The sequence below is a fragment of the Psittacula echo genome (assembly GCF_963264785.1).
Source record: "Psittacula echo genome assembly, chromosome: 4".
Taxonomy (NCBI): Eukaryota; Metazoa; Chordata; class Aves; order Psittaciformes; family Psittacidae; genus Psittacula; species Psittacula echo.
Window position 1 is genome coordinate 41,828,246 of NC_137738.1, and position 20,350 is coordinate 41,848,595.

At 39.1% G+C, this 20,350-nt stretch overlaps 1 protein-coding gene across 1 annotated transcript in view; it reads right to left on the reverse strand.

Annotated features, from left to right (window-relative positions):
- Positions 1-968: 968 nt before the first annotated feature.
- Positions 969-20,350, reverse strand: part of IPCEF1 (interaction protein for cytohesin exchange factors 1) — a 41,149-nt gene continuing 21,767 nt past the window's right edge. The window contains exons 7-10 of the mRNA XM_080615777.1: positions 20,175-20,263; positions 14,609-14,975; positions 5,604-5,794; positions 969-2,138 (exon numbers count right to left, since the gene is read on the reverse strand). Of these exons, the coding sequence (XP_080471903.1) occupies positions 1,938-2,138; positions 5,604-5,794; positions 14,609-14,975; positions 20,175-20,263 (848 nt within the window). The 3' untranslated portion in view covers positions 969-1,937. The remainder of the gene's footprint in view (positions 2,139-5,603; positions 5,795-14,608; positions 14,976-20,174; positions 20,264-20,350) is intronic.

A 20,350-nucleotide genomic window follows, 5' to 3' on the forward strand; every position in this document is an offset into this window, starting at 1 on the left:
CACTCCAAAACCCTTTTATACCTGAAGCAATGATGCTGTCCCAAGCATAGCCCTGCTTCTGCATTCAACAGGCCCCCATTTTCCCTGAGCCTCTGCCATTAAAGCCTGTATCAAAGGAGCCTACATTCTTCCTTCTATTTCCCTTTTCTTATAGCTTATCATCTGCTCCTCAGTTCTCACACTCAGCACAGCCTTAAACTGCCATTTTTGGATGCATGGGGACATTAATTCCATTATTTCAAAAGGAAAGCTACTGAGTGTTAAAAATGCAGTATCAACAGTCAGACTTACTACTATATAGGTGGAAAAGATTTCACATGTTCTCACTAACACTATTTTTTGTTTTCTCAGTTAAGCTACGATAAAACATAATGTATAAAGACTAATGAATATATGGCTGCATCTGTATAGTGTATTTTGCTTTAAAAGATAAATTGTGTTGAAAAAACAGTGGCAAAGAATATCTTTACAAAATAGTAGATTGCCACAGTTCCTGTAGCGATATTAATTTGAGGATGGAGGGCTAATTCTTGCCTTTTAATATTCAGCACTCTGCAAAGTTCCTCATATTTATACATATGCAGAAAATGAGAAGGATAAAACTCAAGCTTAGGGTTTGGTTTGGCTTACTGAGAACAATTAAGTCAAAAAATTATGATCCTACAGCAAACCTCTTAACATACTTATTATTGTTTGCCCTAATGGAAATTCTGAATCTTTCTAGAAAACTTACTTTCCTGGCCTAAGTTGTACAGATTTTCTTCATCTAAAACTCAAACCTAGAAAGACCGAAGGAAAAGTTACAACAAATGTCTCAGAGTAATCTCAGCTGTAGAACCATTACAGTGACACATAATGGAACGAAAACCAAAGAGGCATTTCAAGTCAACCTGTAAGCACTCTCATCTGGGTGGATCTGGTCCTTGTGTGCCTATCTACATCAGGAAATTAGCATATATAAATATATAAATAAAACATATATACAGTACATAGTCACATTCATATAAGCCATAAAATGACATATATTTACAAAAATATTTGCAGCTCTGTTTTACACTTTCAGGTCCACATCAGGGATTTAATTATTTAGCTTCTGCCTTGTGAATTTGATCACCTTCCTAAGTAGGAATCTGGGATGAACTTGTACCTCATATGTTCCCAATAGTCAAAAATAAGAAAGAAGAAAATAATCTTCCAAGGCAATTCTGCCAAGTCCTCAAGAATAATCGAACTTGTTGAAGCATTAGCTGCCTCGCTGAAAAGTAAGTTACATGTTAGCAAACATTGAGAGACCTTCTCTTATTCATGTAGAAAGACAATACCTTGGTCTGGTCCATAAATAAATTTCAAACACATAAAACATGAGGCAGAGCACAAACCAGGTGCCTGACAGGTGTCCGTAGTATAAACTCATGCATAATTACTATTCTACTTGTCTGAGTTTAAACTTGTAGAGTTGTGAAAGTGAAGGTAGAGATGAAAATGCATACATCAGGTTACCTTACAGGGTAAAAATGTGGAGAGTAGACTACATCCTGCTGGCATTGTGTTTAGCTTCCTTTAAGGGTAAGTTACATGGTTTAAACAACCCCAAAGATCTCTCATTTATACTGTACCTATTACACAGTTCTGTGACTTCCAGGAGTTGGACATATTTAACTTACTTCTCCAAAGATGGAAAAACATTTATTCGCTTCTTCATAAGGCAGTCTTTTTAGGTATGCCGCCCAGGTTCAGGCATGTTTTTTTTAATCTGGGGGGTTTGCCCTTTTGACATGAAATGAATTTTGCAAGAGGTATTAAAGCTGTGGAGAAGGGGTTGTTTTCCTTTCGAAGAACACTTGGAAAAAAAAAACTTCAAAATGCAGCAGTTTAAAGTGCCTGTACGTGAAGATCCATGAGGGAAAATCTTGCAATGAACCTTTTGAAACATGGCCTCAGATAGAACTTTCAGTGATAGGCTGTGGAGTCATCTCTTGCTCCTCGCTATTCTCTGTGGATACATCCTGGGCCTCCTGCTGCTGATAAATATCTTGGACCAGCATGATGTTTGTGTTCCTCCACTCTCTGTACTTCATTGCTGTCAACTTTGGGTCCTCTAGCAACTGGTTAATTGTGGCCAGGTCATGCTCCTTACACTAGGAAGAGAATAAGTGGTTATTTCCCACAGAAACAATCAAGCTCATTGTCCAGATCAAAACCAATTTGGGAACATTAGAGAACCATGTCACAAGAAGTGACAATTATCCATTCTCCTGGCAACTTGTTCCCATTTTTAGATCACAGATCAAAGTTAAATCCACAGCAGAAATCCATCCCATTTGAAGGCCAGATTTTGATTTCATGTAGATTGCTTTATAAGGTTCTTAGCAAAGCTTCATGAGAGAGGATTCATGTGAAAATTAGACATTGCTATGCTGTCTCACAAGTTAGTACTTGCATTAAACTAGACACAACAATGTTTGTTTCTGCATTTCACACCAGTTCCAACTGTCTCAAAAAATACTTATTCACTGAAGAAATCATAAATGTCTCTTCTCTGGCAGCTAGGCAGAAAATAATTTTGGATATAATCTGTGCACTGGCAGTAGAGTATCTAGGACACATGGCTGCTAATACATCTACCACCAGCTACCACTAATAAATCCAGTCTCTACTTTTAGAACAAAGCAGCTCAGACCATAAATTGCAAGAACCCCGCTTCAATTGTAAGAGGTGAGAAGTCACTATTATAGGGGCACTGAGACACTTTATGTCGCAGAATCACAGAATGGTTGAAATTGGAAGAGACTTCCAGAAGGCATCTGCTCCAACCCCCTTCCTCAAGCAGAGCCACCTACAGCAAGTTGCCCAGGACCATGTCCAGATAGCTTTTGAGTATCTCCCAGGATGGAGAGTCCACAGCCTCTCTGGGCAACCTGTTCCAGTTCCCATTGACCCTCACCATAAAAAAGCATTTTTTGATGTTCAGAGGGAACCTCCTTTGTGTCAGTTTTCATCCATTGCCTCTGGTCCTGCCACTGGGCACTGCAGAAAAGAGCCTGGCTCTGCCTTCTTTGCACTCTCCTTTCAGATACTTATAGTCATTGCTGTCCTCACATTTTCTGACACAACAAAGCTCCCTGCTTTTCATGCCCTTGTTGCTTATCCATGCAGCAGACCACAAGATAAAGAAGCCTTAGTTAGCAGCTACAGTTTCTTAATGGAGGCAACATGCTGCACTAACAAACTCTTACTGCTTTTGTTCATCTCCATTACCCTCCAATATCTGAGAGCAACAGAAGAGTTCCAACCATCTTCTGCTGCCATCAGTTTTATCACACCTAAGGACACTCTGTGCTAGTAGCTGCTTTGAAAACACCTTGAATAAATTCCTACACATTCACAACACTTCCCTGATAGTAGCAATTGCTGCTTACACATCTGCATCCCAGTATTTGTCTAATGAACTATCAGCTACTCTAATTCCTCTTATGCCTGAGCCTCTTTTTAAACACAAAAGCTTATTCAACTTACACAGGTCCTACCCTCAAGACCTAAAGAAGAAGCCTCGTAAGAAGAGCCTTGTAAGAAGGAAGAAGGCTTCTGGCATTGATGCAGATATATGCACAGTTAGCCTAAGAGAAGAGGAGGCATGAAAGTAGAAGGTTGAGAAGAGTATTTTCAGTGGACGAACTTGGTGGCCAAAAGCAATGTCATAGAATTCTTCCTGTACCACTAAATGTGTTTCCCACATTCATTAAGACTGTGATGCATTTGCACACAGCTTCCCTCTCTTCCAAGCTATGCAAAGCATGTTTTGTTAATGATATGTTGTAGCAGCTGTTGTTAAAGATGTGGAGTCAAAAGTCCAACATTAAAATTACATTGAATCTTGCGTAAATCACTTCTCAAACTAATAGGGCTTTAATTAAAGCAGAGGAAATATGGATCAGATAACGAAAAATCCTGATTTTTCAATTTCCAATAGATCATTTCCAATTATCTCATGTCTCATGTAACACATTAAGAAAATTGACTTTAAAAGCACATAGTCCTACTGATGCAAAAATATAGCAATTTCTCACTGCAGGCATTTGCCTTCCAGACAGGCTAACTTAAACACTGCTATGTATAGAACTCTGTGAGAAAATTTCTGCACTATATTTGTCTTGTCAATACTCCAATTTCTTAGTTTGGAGAAAGCAAAAAAAGATCAACACATTTTATACATTATGCACACTCCAAAAATTATTTTTCTATATTAAATGCAAGTGTTAGACAAACCTAAGGTTATAAATACTGCTAATCACACCTTATATAATACTCCCATGCTCAATCAACATAAAGCTGTTCTCCTTGCTCATGTCTGCCAGTAAGGCTTCCTTTCAGCTCCATACTAAAGAAACTGATTGTCCCACAAGATGATGGAACTCCATTTTGTACTAACTGGTTCTTAGATTTTTTAGGGAGGCTCCTATGAGGGAACACTTTGAAGTATTTTCTATATTTAGCTTGCTGTCCCATAAAATAGGCATATTTTTTAAACTAAGTTTCTGTTATACGATAGGCTCACTTTTTTGCTGGTGCAGGTGAATACTGCTTTAGTCAGTACCATGTCACTGAAGACGAGGAAAGACTTCACCAGGTCTCAAAAGACCAGAAAGAAGGCCTCTAGACTCACTCATCTCTTCGACTGTATCTTCAGGAATTTTAACACAGGCTGAGATGCCAAAACCAAGCCTCCCATTGCAACTAATAATAACATCAATGACTGCACTGATAGAAGTTTTTACATGCATTTTTTCAGCTTATAATGCCTGAAGCTAAATACACACACTTGAAAAAAGATATTCAATTTCTGCTTCTAATGCATAGAAAAAGAAACAAGTGAAGCCCCAGGTTTGCATTATTCTTTCTTCTCCTTACAATTTAAATGCTATGATTAAGCTTTCTGTTTCCCTCAGTACCATTCAGAAGCAGGTTTTGAAATCCCGTGATACTTGATGCTGGCGAGTAAACAGCCCCATAAATCCCCACATTCTAGATAGATTTACTGGCCCTTTCATGGAACAACCCCTGAACCCACCCCCCCACGACACATTCAGATCATGATACATTTCCAAAATAAAAGCAGGATGCTTTTGTTATTAAAAATATTTTAGTTACAGGAGGTCTTTACAATAGCTTTGGCACATCCTGTACATTCTCCAATAATCACATAAGGAAAACTTTTTTTGGCTCAGGGTCATTTTCATGCTTTATCGTCAATGTACTTTGTCTGCTCTTCCTTTTTTAAGGCTCCCCTGTTTAGTATATTCAGCTGAGCTTGCAAGTTTTCCAGCTAAAAGAAGCTGTCTTTATTAAATTTTCCAAGTGGGCTGGAACTTCTGCAAGAAGGGTTCCTTCTGAACTATTGCCTCTGCTTCCAGTTCAAATTGAACAACAAAACACAGAGCAGTATTCAGAATGAAGTAGAAAACAGTTTCAAAAGCTTAACCAAATTCTCTGGGGCTTTAAGTAAACATGTAATTAGCGTTTGGCTAAAGTCTAGCCTTGCTGCTTTTTTTAGCCAGACTGTTTCTTTCTCTCAGGCTTTTCATTGGCCAGCTCTGCAATCTCACCTTTAATGTGCTGTTCAGCATTCGAATTTTGTGGAGCTTCTCATTAATGGAGGGGTTTTTGCTGCGTTTGATAAATGACTTCCTAAGCTCCTTCTTCGTTGACAGCCGACGATCACCAATGGGAGACAGGCTTGCTTGTTCTAATGACTTGTAAAGTCGCTCCATCTCATCATTATCACATTTTTCCTGATCTGCAAAGAAAATATAGATTGGGTATGAGGACATGGATGTGGCAGGAAATGTTAAGTTCAGCCATCAGGAAGGCTCTTATCCAAGTCAAAAAGTCATGGTATTGGTATTAGAGTTAAAACTAAGGGCAATTTTTAGGGTAACTTATAGGGTAATAATGCATATAAGAAAAACATATTACCAAACTCAAATGCTTTTAAGAATCAGGTTGTGATCCAAACAGATATGAGCATACATTTCCACTGGTAGAGTGCTGCTTTCATGCTCCAAGTATATCACAGAGTGAACAACTGTCAGTAATGCTACATTTGAATGAAAACAACTTTGATAACATTTATACCCATCTACCCTTCCTTACATGCTGCACAAAATGAATTACATTTCTACCTGGCAACTAACAGGTCAAATTCTATTTGGTGTACCAATTCATTGCCAGGTTTTAAACCAGAATTTAAAAAAACCTGAACAATGAAATAAAGCATAGGGACATTTCAGAGGACCCAAGAGAAGGTCCCTAGAAAACATATATAGAAAACATATAAAAGCAAGAACCCTTGGAACACATAGTGCCTAACTTCTGAGTTTCACAGACTGCAGCACAGAATTCACTGTGGTGCCTTACAACAAAGCCATGATTATCTTCACTTTAATTATTCTGATGGCTCCCAGGCTGCAGCACCATCTTCCATGACAGAGAGGAAATGAAGGAAAAGCTAGTAAACAGCTGAGAACGAAGAATCTTAAGATAAAAACTGAAGCAAAGACTTTTTTCAGAATAAAATAACTTAAAAATGAACAGTCAGAATCTAAAAATGTACCAGGCATATATGAGTTATGTGTTTTGGCAGAAGGGCATATTCAGCAACAGACTGCAACTGTCTTCTTGTCCCTCAGCCCACACTGCAGGCTTTTCTACTTCAGTGTTAGCTAAAGGAAAATCTTAAAGTTATTGATGTTTTCAGGGTGCTAATGAATCCCTCAAGATCCACTGGGATAACATCTGGGTTTATTTCACTGGGGATAGTGGTGGTGCTTCTTCTCAACTGCAGTCCTTCATGTGACAATCAAATTGGCTGCGGACTTTTTTCTTTTATCAGAAAGTTAAACATTGACTTTTCTAAACCCTCTTCAGTCAGAAAATTTTTTCTCAACAAAAGGAAGAAGTCCTTTTGTTCGCTTATGCTGCAGCATAAAGGCTTCGACATATCACCACACTTAGGAGACTGCTGCTTATCTTTTCCATGTTTTAAAAAGAACAGCATCCTCCTACACCCCAGTTCTTTCTAGATACTTAGGTTACAAGAGAAGTTTATGATATGCTACAAATATTTGCCTTCACTGTGTTGCTGGTCTTTTTTCCACTATTTTGTCGTTATAAAAAACCTGCTGTAACTTGACAAGAACTAAATATAGTGTCCAACACTGGTACAGTGCTGGGGGAGGAAAAAGAGAACTGCTGTATATTTAACAAGCTGCGGGAAATAGGAAAAAAATGCAAGTGTAAGGCACAATACACAGCAGCAGTATTTCCTGGAAACTGTCAGCTCATGCCATGAGGCTCGTAATTATAAAACTAGCTTCCTGCCTACTTTCCTGGGATGAAGCAGCTGTTTGTTTCATTAGCCAACTCCTGCACAGGACTAGCTCAACTCTACTGTAGACATTACCCATCAGGACTGTACACAGTATCACTATGAGAGATAAATTGACCTTTATCAAATATCTAAGAAGCACATAAGCAGAAAAAGCTTTCCATTGATCCTGTATAGCAATTTTAAAAAATAGTCAAGCCATGGCGACATAAAGTCCCTGCTCCAGATATTTCTTAAGTCTAACTTATTATGCTCCTCAGTTTCCTAAAAGGGTTACAAAGCAGCAAGCGTGCGGAAACACCCTCACTGAACACTCTTCTTCCATGCATTGTGGGTGAAGATGAAGAGGACAGTAACATTCAGCACAGAAAAGAATGGAGCCAAAGTCAGAAAAGCCCAGGAAAAGCTACCAGAAGATGTACTTAACCATCAATACACACTCAGCTCCTGCATTCTTTCAAGGTTGCAACCTTAAACTCCTCTCATTTTTTCTTATTATTCCACTAGTTCTACCCCCAAAGGATTGATCATGATCAGGTAATTCCAGAGGGAAAGGAATTTGCCACATTCTTCAGATTAGGTGGATAAAGGGGGTGACAGTGTAGCAGCTAGATGGGATTTCAGGAAACAGTTGGAAAACAAGCATGAGTGAAACTTGCAGGCTGTGTAGAGCCAGGTAAGAGTTATGTAGTACTTTAGTCTCCATCTTTTTTGCACTGATGAGCAGTGAACTTCTCCCACAAGGATCAACAGCAAGGTGGTGTTCTCCTACAGAGACAGCTACTCCTCATCAGGGACTGTAGTGATAGGACAATGGGTAATAGGTTCAAACTTAAACAGGGTAAATTCAGGTTGGATATAAGGAAGAAGTTCTTTGCTGTGAGGATGGAGAGGCACTGGAATGGGTTGCTCAACGAAGTTGTGAATGCTTCACCCCTGGCAGTGCTCAAGGCTGGGCTGGACAGGGCCTTGAGCAACACTAACCATTCTATGATCCTATAACAGCACAGAAAAAACAAGACTTAATACTGTGCTTTTGCATAGAAACAGATACTGTGGTTATTGACAAAGAGTATGACCACCAATAAACCTCTATAGATTGAGGTCACACTGTCTAATACATATCTGGACTTTTACCTTCAATGTCCTGAGTTCCCCTGAGCCAAACTCAGAAAGCAAAAGCACACATTTTGCAGGCTTGAAGCTGCCACTGAACACACTAAATTGATGTTGTAAATCTGGAAAGGGGAGAGGTAATGGAAGAAGGGAGAGGCATTATGTCTAACAATCAATTAACAAGCCCAATAAAATCACCTGTGATAAGAAAATATATTTCTCCTCACTCACAAAGTGGTGCATTACATATTTCACAGGGCTCTTAATGCCACCAAAGTAAACAAAGCAAGCACTACCTGTAGTTTGCTTGCTTGTTTTCCCCATAAAACACCTGAGAGAAAATTAAGGTTGGATAACAGAGATAAAGGCACGTAACTTAAAGGCTTAAACACAGACTGGACTTCTTCCTCTGGATTCACATATTCACAGCACATTTTCCCAGAACTTGTTATTGTTTAATTCGCTTGCAGTTAGAGCACTGACCTGCAGATGAAGAAGTTCCTATCAGAAGCACAGGCATTCACCAGACTTCGGTGATTTGGATTCCTCCTGTGAAACCAGGGCGGTCTAGCCAATACTACTGAATTGTTACTAAGTATTTGCTTTTCATCACAAAGTGAAACTTTATGTAAAAAACACATAGTATGCAAGCTCAGGCCCTGATGTGAGAAGAAGTAAGTTGTCAGCTTCAGCCTCCCTAAGCTTTGTTAACCTCTGAAGGTTTATACTGATGGATGTATTCCACTGGCAAAAGTTCTTAATAACATGGGCAGGTTGGGCCCCACTAACACTGTTTTGCCGTAAGTTTTTCAAGCCAGGTCACACAGCTAACTTCAGGCACATTTAAAATCACTTCAAAATAAAATATTGCAAGTTATCTGGTCTGCTACTACTTCTCAAGCTAACCACTTTCTGGCTCAGGCATGCAAGTTAGGAAACAGAAATGCTACTACAGCACTTCTTTATCTTATCCTATTTTAGAGATTAAATACATTCATTTTTCTCTCAGGACCTACTGAATGATTAGTGTTAAGGAACAAACAACAACAGTGGAAAGTTATTAGGTACTGTGTGCACTTATGGGCATGTACATGCATACAGGAGAACATATGCATTCTGCACTTTTCCTTTCCCTTGGCAGTATTGACTAATCAATTCTGCTGAGTGATGACACCGGAAGGATCAGTCTTCCTGTATCCTTCACCATGCTCTTCACCCCAAGCCTTGCAGCCTGCTAAAGCTTCATTGCACTTCTGGAACACTTCTGTAGCATATGGCTTTTTAACTTTGTCAGACTTCACAGAGGAGATTGGAAAATAACCAGTGCTGACCTGAGGAAAAGGGAAATTCTGCCCTGAGATATTGTAATGTTCAAAAGAAAGTGATATTCTATGTTGGGGTGAGGAAAATAAGTAATATTTCAAGCAAGTCATAACTTCTGACAAATTCTGTTTCAGAAGATGTGAAACAATTTTGTGGCTTGATGCCACTTAGCCGGAATTTCCCTCTAACTAACAGGAGATATCACAGACAAGAGCAAGCTGCCAGGGGTTCAACAGTCCAGCTTTTCACCTCCTCAATTTTCAACTTCCAGCTTCCTGTTGGCCAGCTTGCCCCAGGTGGGAGACATTAAGGTATTGAGACTCCCCACCTTGCAGCAGCAGTACAGGAGCCATCCTATAATCTCAACTTTAAAGCTCTTTAAGCCCACGAAAGTGAAATTATCCAGAACTTTTCAAAAAGCAGCTGTGAAAAATCAAGCTGATGGTTTCCGAGTGGTGACGATACAGAAATAGGGAATGCATGGCAGAAGGAGCGCTATAAATTGAAAACCGCCTCTAACAGAATATATTTTACAAAATCTAAGTTAAGAGAGAGTGAGAGAAAATAATAGGAGAAGTAAGTTACCATCAGCAGTTAAATGCTCTTGACTTTAACAGTACAGTGGATTCAGCAGCGAGGGATGGCATTTTAACAGATAGTGAGAGAAATGGAAACAACACTAAATATCTCTTTTTCAGAGAGTTCAGAAAACCGTACCACCACAGTTTTCACTGTGATTTTTAAGGCCTTTTTGATGAGAAACAAAATAGTCATTCAAACAAACACAGTTGCTTCTCTACACAGTTGCTCTCATGAAAGGCCTACTTCTTGGCTAATCCCAGTCATGGTCTAGCCATTTTCTGTAACTTTTTGTAGAGGAACTAAGGGGCCAAAGCACATCAGAGGATCTGTTCTGGCTATTACTGGCACAGGCAGACTCCAGAGGGGAAGAGGATGTCGGTTCTGAGAAAAGAAGGAATTGAATGCGTCCAGCTCCTATTTAACCAACTCCTTCCCATAAAATCAGCCCAGACAAAATTCAGGTGGTGTTTGAAAAAACTTCCCATGTTTTTCAAAATACCAGCACACCCATTTCTACCAGCTTCTGTGCACTAAGGTAAAATAAACCAGAAGTGGTACCATAAGGATTTCTTGCCAAGAGTTATTAACTTAACATGATAATAAACCCTCAGAAAATGCAAGGAAAAAGGATGTTATCATTATAGTAGAAGATCCCCTAATAAATACAATATGTTCCTGTTCTTTTATAATAACCTCTCAGTTTCTGTTTCTTCCTTTTGTTATCATAGTTTCTGAAAATGGTGGTCATGGGTCATAATCAGGTACCTTTTTGTTCCAGTGGGTACCAGAAGAAATAAAAAGAATGGAGTTTGGCTGCAGAGCATATCTAGCCACCCTGAACAGGCCAAGGCCAGCTTCTGGATACAGAGCACGTAGTCATATAATTGTTTGTGTTCTCAACCATTTCTTGTTTACCTTTTGGTTTCTTTGTGTCACAGGCAGCTTTGGGTCCTTTGTCACTGTGCACGTAGCAAGCTGCAACACAGAGCTCAATACTAATACTTAATATTAAGTATTCCCACAAAGTAAATGGAAATATAATGATGATCTTTCAAAAGACAAAACTGCTAAACTCTCCTTTTTTGTACCTTTGTATTACTCTCTGGTATATAAACTCCCCTAGTAATTGGCGCTGAGAATGGTCATAACATCACTAAAAGTGTCTGGAAAGGTCATTTAAAATATCATATGGTACAGCACCCTTCACCAGAAACAGCTGCTTAGCAGATTTCATTAAATAATTTAATTGAAAAAGTAATCCATGATCATTTAATTGAATCTGTAGTTTCTCTTGCAGAGATTCATCCATATATCTCTGAGAAACTTTTCTTTCATTGTTTAACTCATCACTGAGGTTTCTTCACTATTTTTGTAATTTCATTATAAGCTCTTCCCACAAAGCCACACCTATTCTTTCTGCCTTCTAGGTACCAGCTTTTGCCACACTGGCCTCCATGTCTGACTTTTGCCAACAAAAGTGCTCTTCAGTTCTTGAAAACCTTTCCCTCTGTTCTAGGCTGCTATCAACTACAACTAAAAATTCCTTATGGGGTTTTACTAAGCAGAATGTGGCCACAAAGCAGAGTGGACAGTTTTCCTATCCTCACAAGGAGAAGGGGAGAGCATGGACAAACATGAAGGCTTTGTGGGGAGTGGGTTCAAAGACCAAATAGATGTTCTGACAACAGAAGGGCCGTCTAAACGTGGACAGGACACTCTTTCAGGACAGATTTCAATGCAAGATGAACCTGTTCTCCTGGATGCGGTCTCATTGCTTTGAAACATGATGAGCTGTCAGAAATGCACAGTTTAGAAATGCAAATAATACCGACTGCACTGAAGTATATATTCTTGTTTCACTGATAACAAGAGTTATCAACTAGCTGGAGGGGGAAGTTCTTGGAGGAAAAGCCACAGAACCAGAATTGCATCCTTTTTGATAATTTTCGTTTGGAACTTAAATGCTATTTTTATGTTAATCCTTGTTTTCTACCTCATTCTCAAATTCTCAAATTGTGGCAGCTTAATTAATATCCTTGCACATTATTTCATGGATTTTTTCAGTGGCCATTAGGGGGGAAGGTCACACACACCAACACCCTCTCTCTCCTCCCCCTAGTACGCACACTGATAAAGGAAAGAAAAAACACACGTATTTTGCACATCTTGCTTGTTCAATAATGGGTTATGATGCAGACAGTAACTAGTGAGGTTATATGGTTTCTATAGTGACAGTCCCATTAAAATGACCTATTTATGGAATTCCATCAGAGATCACTGGCCTGGTTAGGGTGGAAATGTGCTGCAATAAGGGTTGGACATTAGCTAAGCAGTAAGCAGTAGAAGAATCCATTCCCCTTGAAATATTTTTAGGAAAATAAAACCAGCTTGCAAAGGGCAGGACTATACCAAAATGTGCTTTGATTTACATTTGTATTGGTTTTATTGGTTAGTATTATCAAGCCTGTCAAACTATACTGTGATTATGAATGTGTCATGCTAATTCTATGACTATCCATAAAAGTACTTGTCACCCTCATAGCTATGATGGAAAGTATTAACTTATGCATTATTGCATGGTTGTTGACAATGCCAAAGTACCATATTCTAAGCAAAAGTTTAGGTTTCTGAACAGCAGCCATTGCATCTTGCTCAACAGGATCTATAAGCTACTTAGCCATATATGACCTACAATTCAACAATCCACTTGAATGTACCTGTTAATGTACCTAAGGCATTACTTAGTCAAATTTCACTCAGAATTACAGAAGGCAATATGCTTAATACATCTTTGTGACATTTTCATTAGGGACCCAATTTCTACAAGCCCCAGCCTTTTCACTACTTGCAATGCCAGAACTTACAGAAATTAGATTCCACAGCAATTCTCTCAAAACATCTGCTCTTTCTTGCCACACACACACACACACACACAAAAAGTACACTATTGGATTTAATTTTTACTGATCTTCATTGCTACAGGTCTCTAGCAGAGCCGCCTAGAAGATGGATGCTGAAGCTGAGCGCAAAAACCTCTGAATTAATTTTCACTTTTGATGGAATCCGTACTTTGCTCAATTTCCTTTTATTTTTTTCTTGTAAAAACAGAAAAACATAGGACAAACTAAAGGCATGTTAACTGTTTATGTTTGTAAAACAATTGGGAGACTGACAATGCACCTAATGTGCCTCAGACTGTCATTTTTCAGTCAGTGCTGAGTTCATCTACAGAGAAAAACCCCGAGTACTTAGTGAGTCCCGTACTGTTTCTTTCCACCTTTGCATTACCTTCAGCCCAAACTTTTGGATGAACCTTTAGTTTGCATTGTACTGAGACAACAGTGCTCCTTGCTTCAAATCTCTAGAGGGATTTGGGATAATGGGTAGAGCTGATGCACAAGAACATCGTTGCTTCCTTATGTATTGCCTCTCTAGGCAGCATGCTGTGCATCTTCTCACTTCAGCACATTGCATGCCAGAAACACCTCTTACGCTTCAACTGCTTTTAATACAGGAAAAAGCAGCTTTGCTCAAAAGGCAAGACATATTGCCTTGCTATGGCAGGAGAGTTATTAACAGTAACAGCAACCAAACTCTGGAACTCTGCCACCTTTTTAATTTAGCAATACATTTTGGTAGAAGGATACCTAAGCAGATACCCATTTCTTTAAACAAAATCCAGTCTTAATGGACTTTCTGGTTCAGAACTGCAGTTGTTTCCTCTTGATTACAATGAAGTTCAATGAAACAAATAGGAAATATGTACTGGAAGTAAACACAACTGCTTTTATTTTTAAAACTGGATTGACCCAACCCCATATTTACCACTTCCTGCATATGCCATTTTGCTTAGGGTGTCAGTTCTGTGACACACTGTCTTAAAATGTTGATTCAGTCCTAACTAATAAGACATTTGTATTGAAATAAAGAAAGCTAATAAAAGTACATCTACTTTGGGATTTTGTACAGAGGCTATGATCTTAACATAGAGGTAAAATCTGAGAGAAGCTGTATAGGTACTTACAAGTTAGATACTAGGTTATATTTAGTGCCTAATAAATCAAATATTTGTTATAAATGATATGCCACTGGAAAACTCTTCAGTGAAGAACATAAAGGAAGGAAGGGGAAAGGAAGTTGAAGAAAACCCCTGAGCTCCCACAACGTATGGCTCTGCAGACAAAAAAAATCTCATTAGCTCACCTTTGGCTAGTGATCTCTGTCCTATTGCATCTGGCACAGCTAGACAATGTGTATCCGGACCTAAAAAAGAGTTTGGGGATCCACCACTCGGTTTGGCAAGCCCAGCCTCTTGGCTTTCTGCCACTTCTCCGCAGTCTGCTTCTGGTGGCTCATCAGAGTGAATCTGTACACAGAAAGTTAAAGGCTGATCACCATCTTCTATGGCAGAGCTGTTAACTAGGTCAAGCCAGGACTGCCTCTCGGAATAAACCACTTTGGATGTCAAGGAAGAAGATGACTCTTGGGAGTTGAAAGTGCTTTCAGAAGAAGAGAGGGAACAAGATGCTTCATTTGATAGAATCGAGGTGAAAGAAGACTTCTGCTGATCCTGCTTTTCAGAAACAAATAGGGTGGGGGGAGAAAAAAGAAAAATTGTTTCCAAGTTACTCCTGTTCCTAGGTTGCACATTTTATAGATATGCAGATGAAATGTCGATGAAAACATTATATAATCTGATTAATTGTCCATCCAAACAGGCCTGAGTTACAGCATTCAATCTTCTACAGAGCAGTAACTTCAGAAAAAAAGCTAAAAGGAAGCCAAAGATAAAACAGATAAAAACCTGACAATGTTCAGAAATAAAAGACCAAAGAAAAATAGTGTTCAGTATAGCTTTCTATGCTAGGTCTTACTCTCATATTCACTCTTTACTTTGTCTTCACTTTATTGGTCTAATCAACTGTGCAGAATTGTCTGAATTAGCCATTGAACATGAAGTTTTCCGGAAGCATTCAATAAATCCACCAATGCCATTACCACAGATAGACAGAAATGGGCCCAAACACTGAAGTACCTTGACGTTTGCAGCACACTAAGCCATTTTGCCTGGTCCATTCAAGGGACTAACCATATACCAAGGCAGAAAGGCTGACCGGTAGTGTGATGGCAACTTAGTGGTAGAAAGAAAAAGCAGTCAGTCATGCAGCAGAGGGCAAGAAATTGAGAATGGTATAATATTTGTACTGCTCATTACCTGCTAAAATTCATCATTCATGAATCTGGAAGGGAACCAAAACTTCACTAGAAGCACATAAGAAATCATGAAGACATTCTGAGGCCCTCCTTAATGTACTTGTCACCCTGCCTCAAGAAGAGGACATACAACCAGAGATGTCTCAGAGGCATCTAACAGTCATCATTAGAAGATAGGATTTTAATAAGTAAGGATATGACAGATGCACAGTTCCATGTAAAGACAGGTTAAGAGGAAGAACAAAGTATTTAGATTCCCAGGCAAGCAAATAAATGCCCAGGTCTACACAACTCACACAAGAAGAACTAGCACTGGTCTGTTTCTTAGCCACAAAACACCACTGAAAATATGAGCCAAGAGAGCCAAATACACAAGTAATACATGCACAAACACACTAATATACATACAAATACCTTTAAGAGGATTACTGGCAGTAATAAAGTAATGGAAGAAAAAGGAAGACAAAGACTCAAAGTGAAGCTTCTAGCAGAAATCATCAGAAATCTTGACAAAATCATCATGACAGATTTCTTGAATCTGCTACTGCAGAAATTTACTCCTGCAAATCATTTGCTACGGGCTAATGCCAGAATCTAAATACCAGAGTTGATGGACCACAGTTCTGGCTAGTTTATATTCTCAATACCTACGTAGAATAGATCTAACAACTAAAACAGATGATAACTAGACTGAAAGTATTGAAAATTACTGAGAAGGTGTTTCTAGGGAAACCCAGACAAGCTGCAAACACAACAGAGGGACTAGACTAGAATACTTATTTATAACGCAGTAAACTAGAAATAAGATGCATTCATATAAACTAGACCACAGTGACAGGTGTTTTTTTTTGTCATCATATATAAACTTCTACTATTCAGTGTTGCTGTAACGTATACTACTTTCTTTTTACATTAAAAAAGCAAAGCAGATTTGTCTTCCTGTGCTTCTAACCTGCTGTATCATGTAGCTACTAATCAATTCAGAAGATGAGGACCACCAATAACACATCGTGGGTCACTGTTTGTAGCACTTCCTTCACTTTTGTAAATTTTTAATGCCTTTCCTCCAAGACTGTCCCAGACACTGAGGGACTAGATTTAATTTATATTCCTATTACAAGATGTAACATTGTGTTTCAGGTGCATTTTTAAATTTGAAACTTTAATAAATGCAACCTAAAGGACAAGGAGATGCTGTCATAAACTGCATGTATGACCCTTCAGAACACAGGTGACCTAAAGCATTTCATCTAAGGGCTCCTATCACAAAGACAAGTTGTTGAAGCATTTGTACAGTAAAGCAACTGAACAGTAAAGGTTCTTGCTCACAGGGTGTGGATGGTCTAATTTTAATTATTCAAAGACAGAAAAGAAAGATGTTAGATCACACCTCTATTTTTCTGGCAGTAGTCCCTGCAAAAGGAAATGCTATTGAAATGAAAACTGTGCCTCAGTGGGTGGAATATATTTTAGTTTTCATTTTCATTGTGTGTTAAACAAAAAATGTGGGTGAGAATGAAGATGACTTCCAGAATGTGTTTCTTTTTCTCTACATACGTTGTGGGTTTTTTTCTTTGGCATGACAAATGCTTATCTATCTTACTCAAGTGGTTCCTTTGGAAGTTTAGCAATCATCCGTATAATAATAAATCTCCATTTGGAGACATTTAAAAAAACAGATGTTGAAGCAAGCAGATAATAAGGATTCCATTGGAAATCAATGAGTCTCTAGGCATTTTTAGAGAAAAATTATGACCATGAAACACCTCAACTGCTCTTTTGGGACTGCTACAATCTATTGTCTCAACATAGCTGCTGGTTTTTGAACTGTAAATCCATTCACATGTGGAGAAATTAATGCAGATGGTCAGTTTACCTTTTCTCCTACAGATGTTAAAGTTTACTTGTTCCTGACTTGCTTTTGTCTTCCACAGCACCCAAAAGCATGAATAAATATAGAAAGCTCATGATCACTACTTTTTTAACTTTCAAAGCAGTATGGGTCAGCAGAGAACAGAACAGCAGTGAAAACTTTGTGCTAGTACAACAACAAACAACCCCACACCTGTAACATGTAACATAGCCTGCACCTGAGTGGCTATTAGTTTCCAAACTAATAGTTTTCAGTCTGGAGTTGATCTCAAGAAGTTTGAAGGCCTTTCTGCTAAAGACAGCATTGGCTTGATTTTCCAAAATGTTTATAGCTCCTAATTCCTATTTTGCAAAATCGTCCCAGGAAGAAGAAATCTGACTTAAAAAAAAAAAAAAAAAAAAAAACCTAAAAATAATAAAAAGAAATTAACCTGTGGCATTTTTGGTCCTGGGCTGCTTTTCCAGGATGTCTTTTCCAGTAGCAATCTGAAAAGATTCAAGCAGTCCTTCCAAAAGTGGTGTACCCACAAACTATCAACCCAAATCCATCACATGTCTGGGACCTTACAGCTTGATTCGAACACTCTGTGGTGAATAAACAGACAGCAAGCAATGTTTAACCAGCCTTCCCTGAGACAACCAAGAGTTCTACTCCTAAAATTGACTTTCCAGTAGAAGCTGTGCTTTCCCAGTCCTTCCAGTCGTTTTCTTGCTCCAGAATTTTTCCAGAAGGGTAAGGGGCATTAAGATGGGTATTTAAAAGACTCTGACCTGCAGTCAAGCACAGCTGCATTGGTAACTAACTGTTCCTCCCCACAACACAAGCAAGCTGAGCATAGGGCAGACATATGGCAGCTGGAGCTTATTCCAGTGGCCGCCTCTGGGGTGAAAAAATGACAACTTTGCTCAGGAGACACTAACCTCTGTCTGTGAGGGAAGGGATTTTAAGCTGGGGGTGAAGAGAAAGGAAGTCAGCTGCGAGAGGTAAAGGCTGGAGGCAAGATAATCTTTAGGGGAAAGGCTGAGGAAGCTGGACACCTCAACATCTGCACCATACATCCCCTGCTAAAACATGGTGGCCAGCACTCAAGAGCAGCAAATGGGAACGAGACAACTGGAGATCGCTCCTGCAGCAACAGACTGACAAGCAGCAGGAAGCCAGAAAAACAGAAAACTAAAAAACAGCACCTGTTTAAAACTCATCAGCTGGAAAAATGCAGTATTCACTTAGAGGTGAGCAGATGGAAAAGACATCTACAGCCTCTTAAATGCAAGCCACTGAGATATAAAATTCAAGACTCTTCATTATCGGCCTTAGGCCCAGAATAACTCTAGGAGACATATTGCCAAGGTTCCTATTTTCCCCTGATATTTATAGCCCCTAGGCCACATTTATCTTCCAGTTAATACAGGCAATAAAGAATCACATTTTACACAGCAGCGAACACCACACACCCCCTGAGTGCCAGGTGAGTTGTTTTACAGTGATTAACATTAGGCAACTGTTTCAGGAGAGGAAGTGAATACTGACTTATCTGACTGTAACAGAAGGGGACAAGTGGGTGACAGTGTGATACACGCTCCCAGCTTTAGGCCAGACAAGCAATCCTCTGCACGAAGTCTCCTTTCATATTGTCTGTGATCACACAAGCTTCTTCAGCTCATCTGTATATTTCAAATTTGTTCCTACTTCACTGCCTCTGTGCCCATCTCAGCTACCGGATGTCATTTCAGCATGCTGTACAGGAGTCTGTACCACACCAACAAGGCAGAAGACACTTCCCTTCCATGAAATACAATGAGATGACTCAGATCAAAGTATATTACTGCATAACCTCGATGATAACTTTCAGCTAGGGAAGGGAAGGGCTTGAACTCATGATTCTTTATTTCAGCTGCATTACCATCCAAAAACAGATTACTCATTTCTAAACACAGAATTCAGTAAACCTCATATCTTAAAGTGCACATAAGTGGAGATGAGATCACTGAGAAAAGCAATAATACAGAAACAAGAGTAATAGAGCAATAAATAGCTAATAATTAGGTGAGTCAATTTGATTAGACACATAAAGGTGCATAGTGCTTATTCTAATTTACGAAATTAAACCAGGCAAGAAGGAATATTCTGAGCAAATACACTACAGCAAGAGAGAAAAAAATAGCACAGATTTAGGGAGGATGCCTATTTTTTATAGTCTATTTTTCAGAGGTAGAAAAAAAGAAATTATTTTATCACTGTAATAAGAGGCTTCTTTCCCTTCACTGCCACAAAAGCAGCTTCAAATTCATCAGTCTTGAGAACAACACTCTCAAAATAAATAAGTATAAATCTGTTGGATGATGCTACTGGGGTCACAAAATGAAAGAAGATTTGAGACAGATAAAAAAAAGAGAAAAGAATAGCATGAAAAACTAGGTTATGGCAGTGTGTTAAAAACCTCACAAAGAAAAGACAGTGTGTGTATGAGGCAGAGTGAACACCTTCCTTTCTCCAGCAAGATAAATATTCTTCCATCCGAAGGAGTTGTTCTTCTACAGTGTGAGGCTTCTGGCAGTGCAGCTCATTTCACAGGCACACAGGGTGAACATCTCTAGCCACTGTTTTAGGTTATTCCTCAAAGGCCCACCACCTCAACAAGAGACAAGCAACAAGAGACAAGCCACCTACTGTAACACTTACCGAAGGAGGTGGTGTTGGCTGGACTGTGTAGGGGGGAGGTGGCGTGTCTGTTATTTCTGGATCATCATGTTCACTTTCACTGTAGCATTCTGAAGCAAACATGGAAAATGAGCAAAAACGAAGTGTTAGACCAATTCTTATTTATTCTTCACAGAGCTGTGGTAACCGAAGATGAC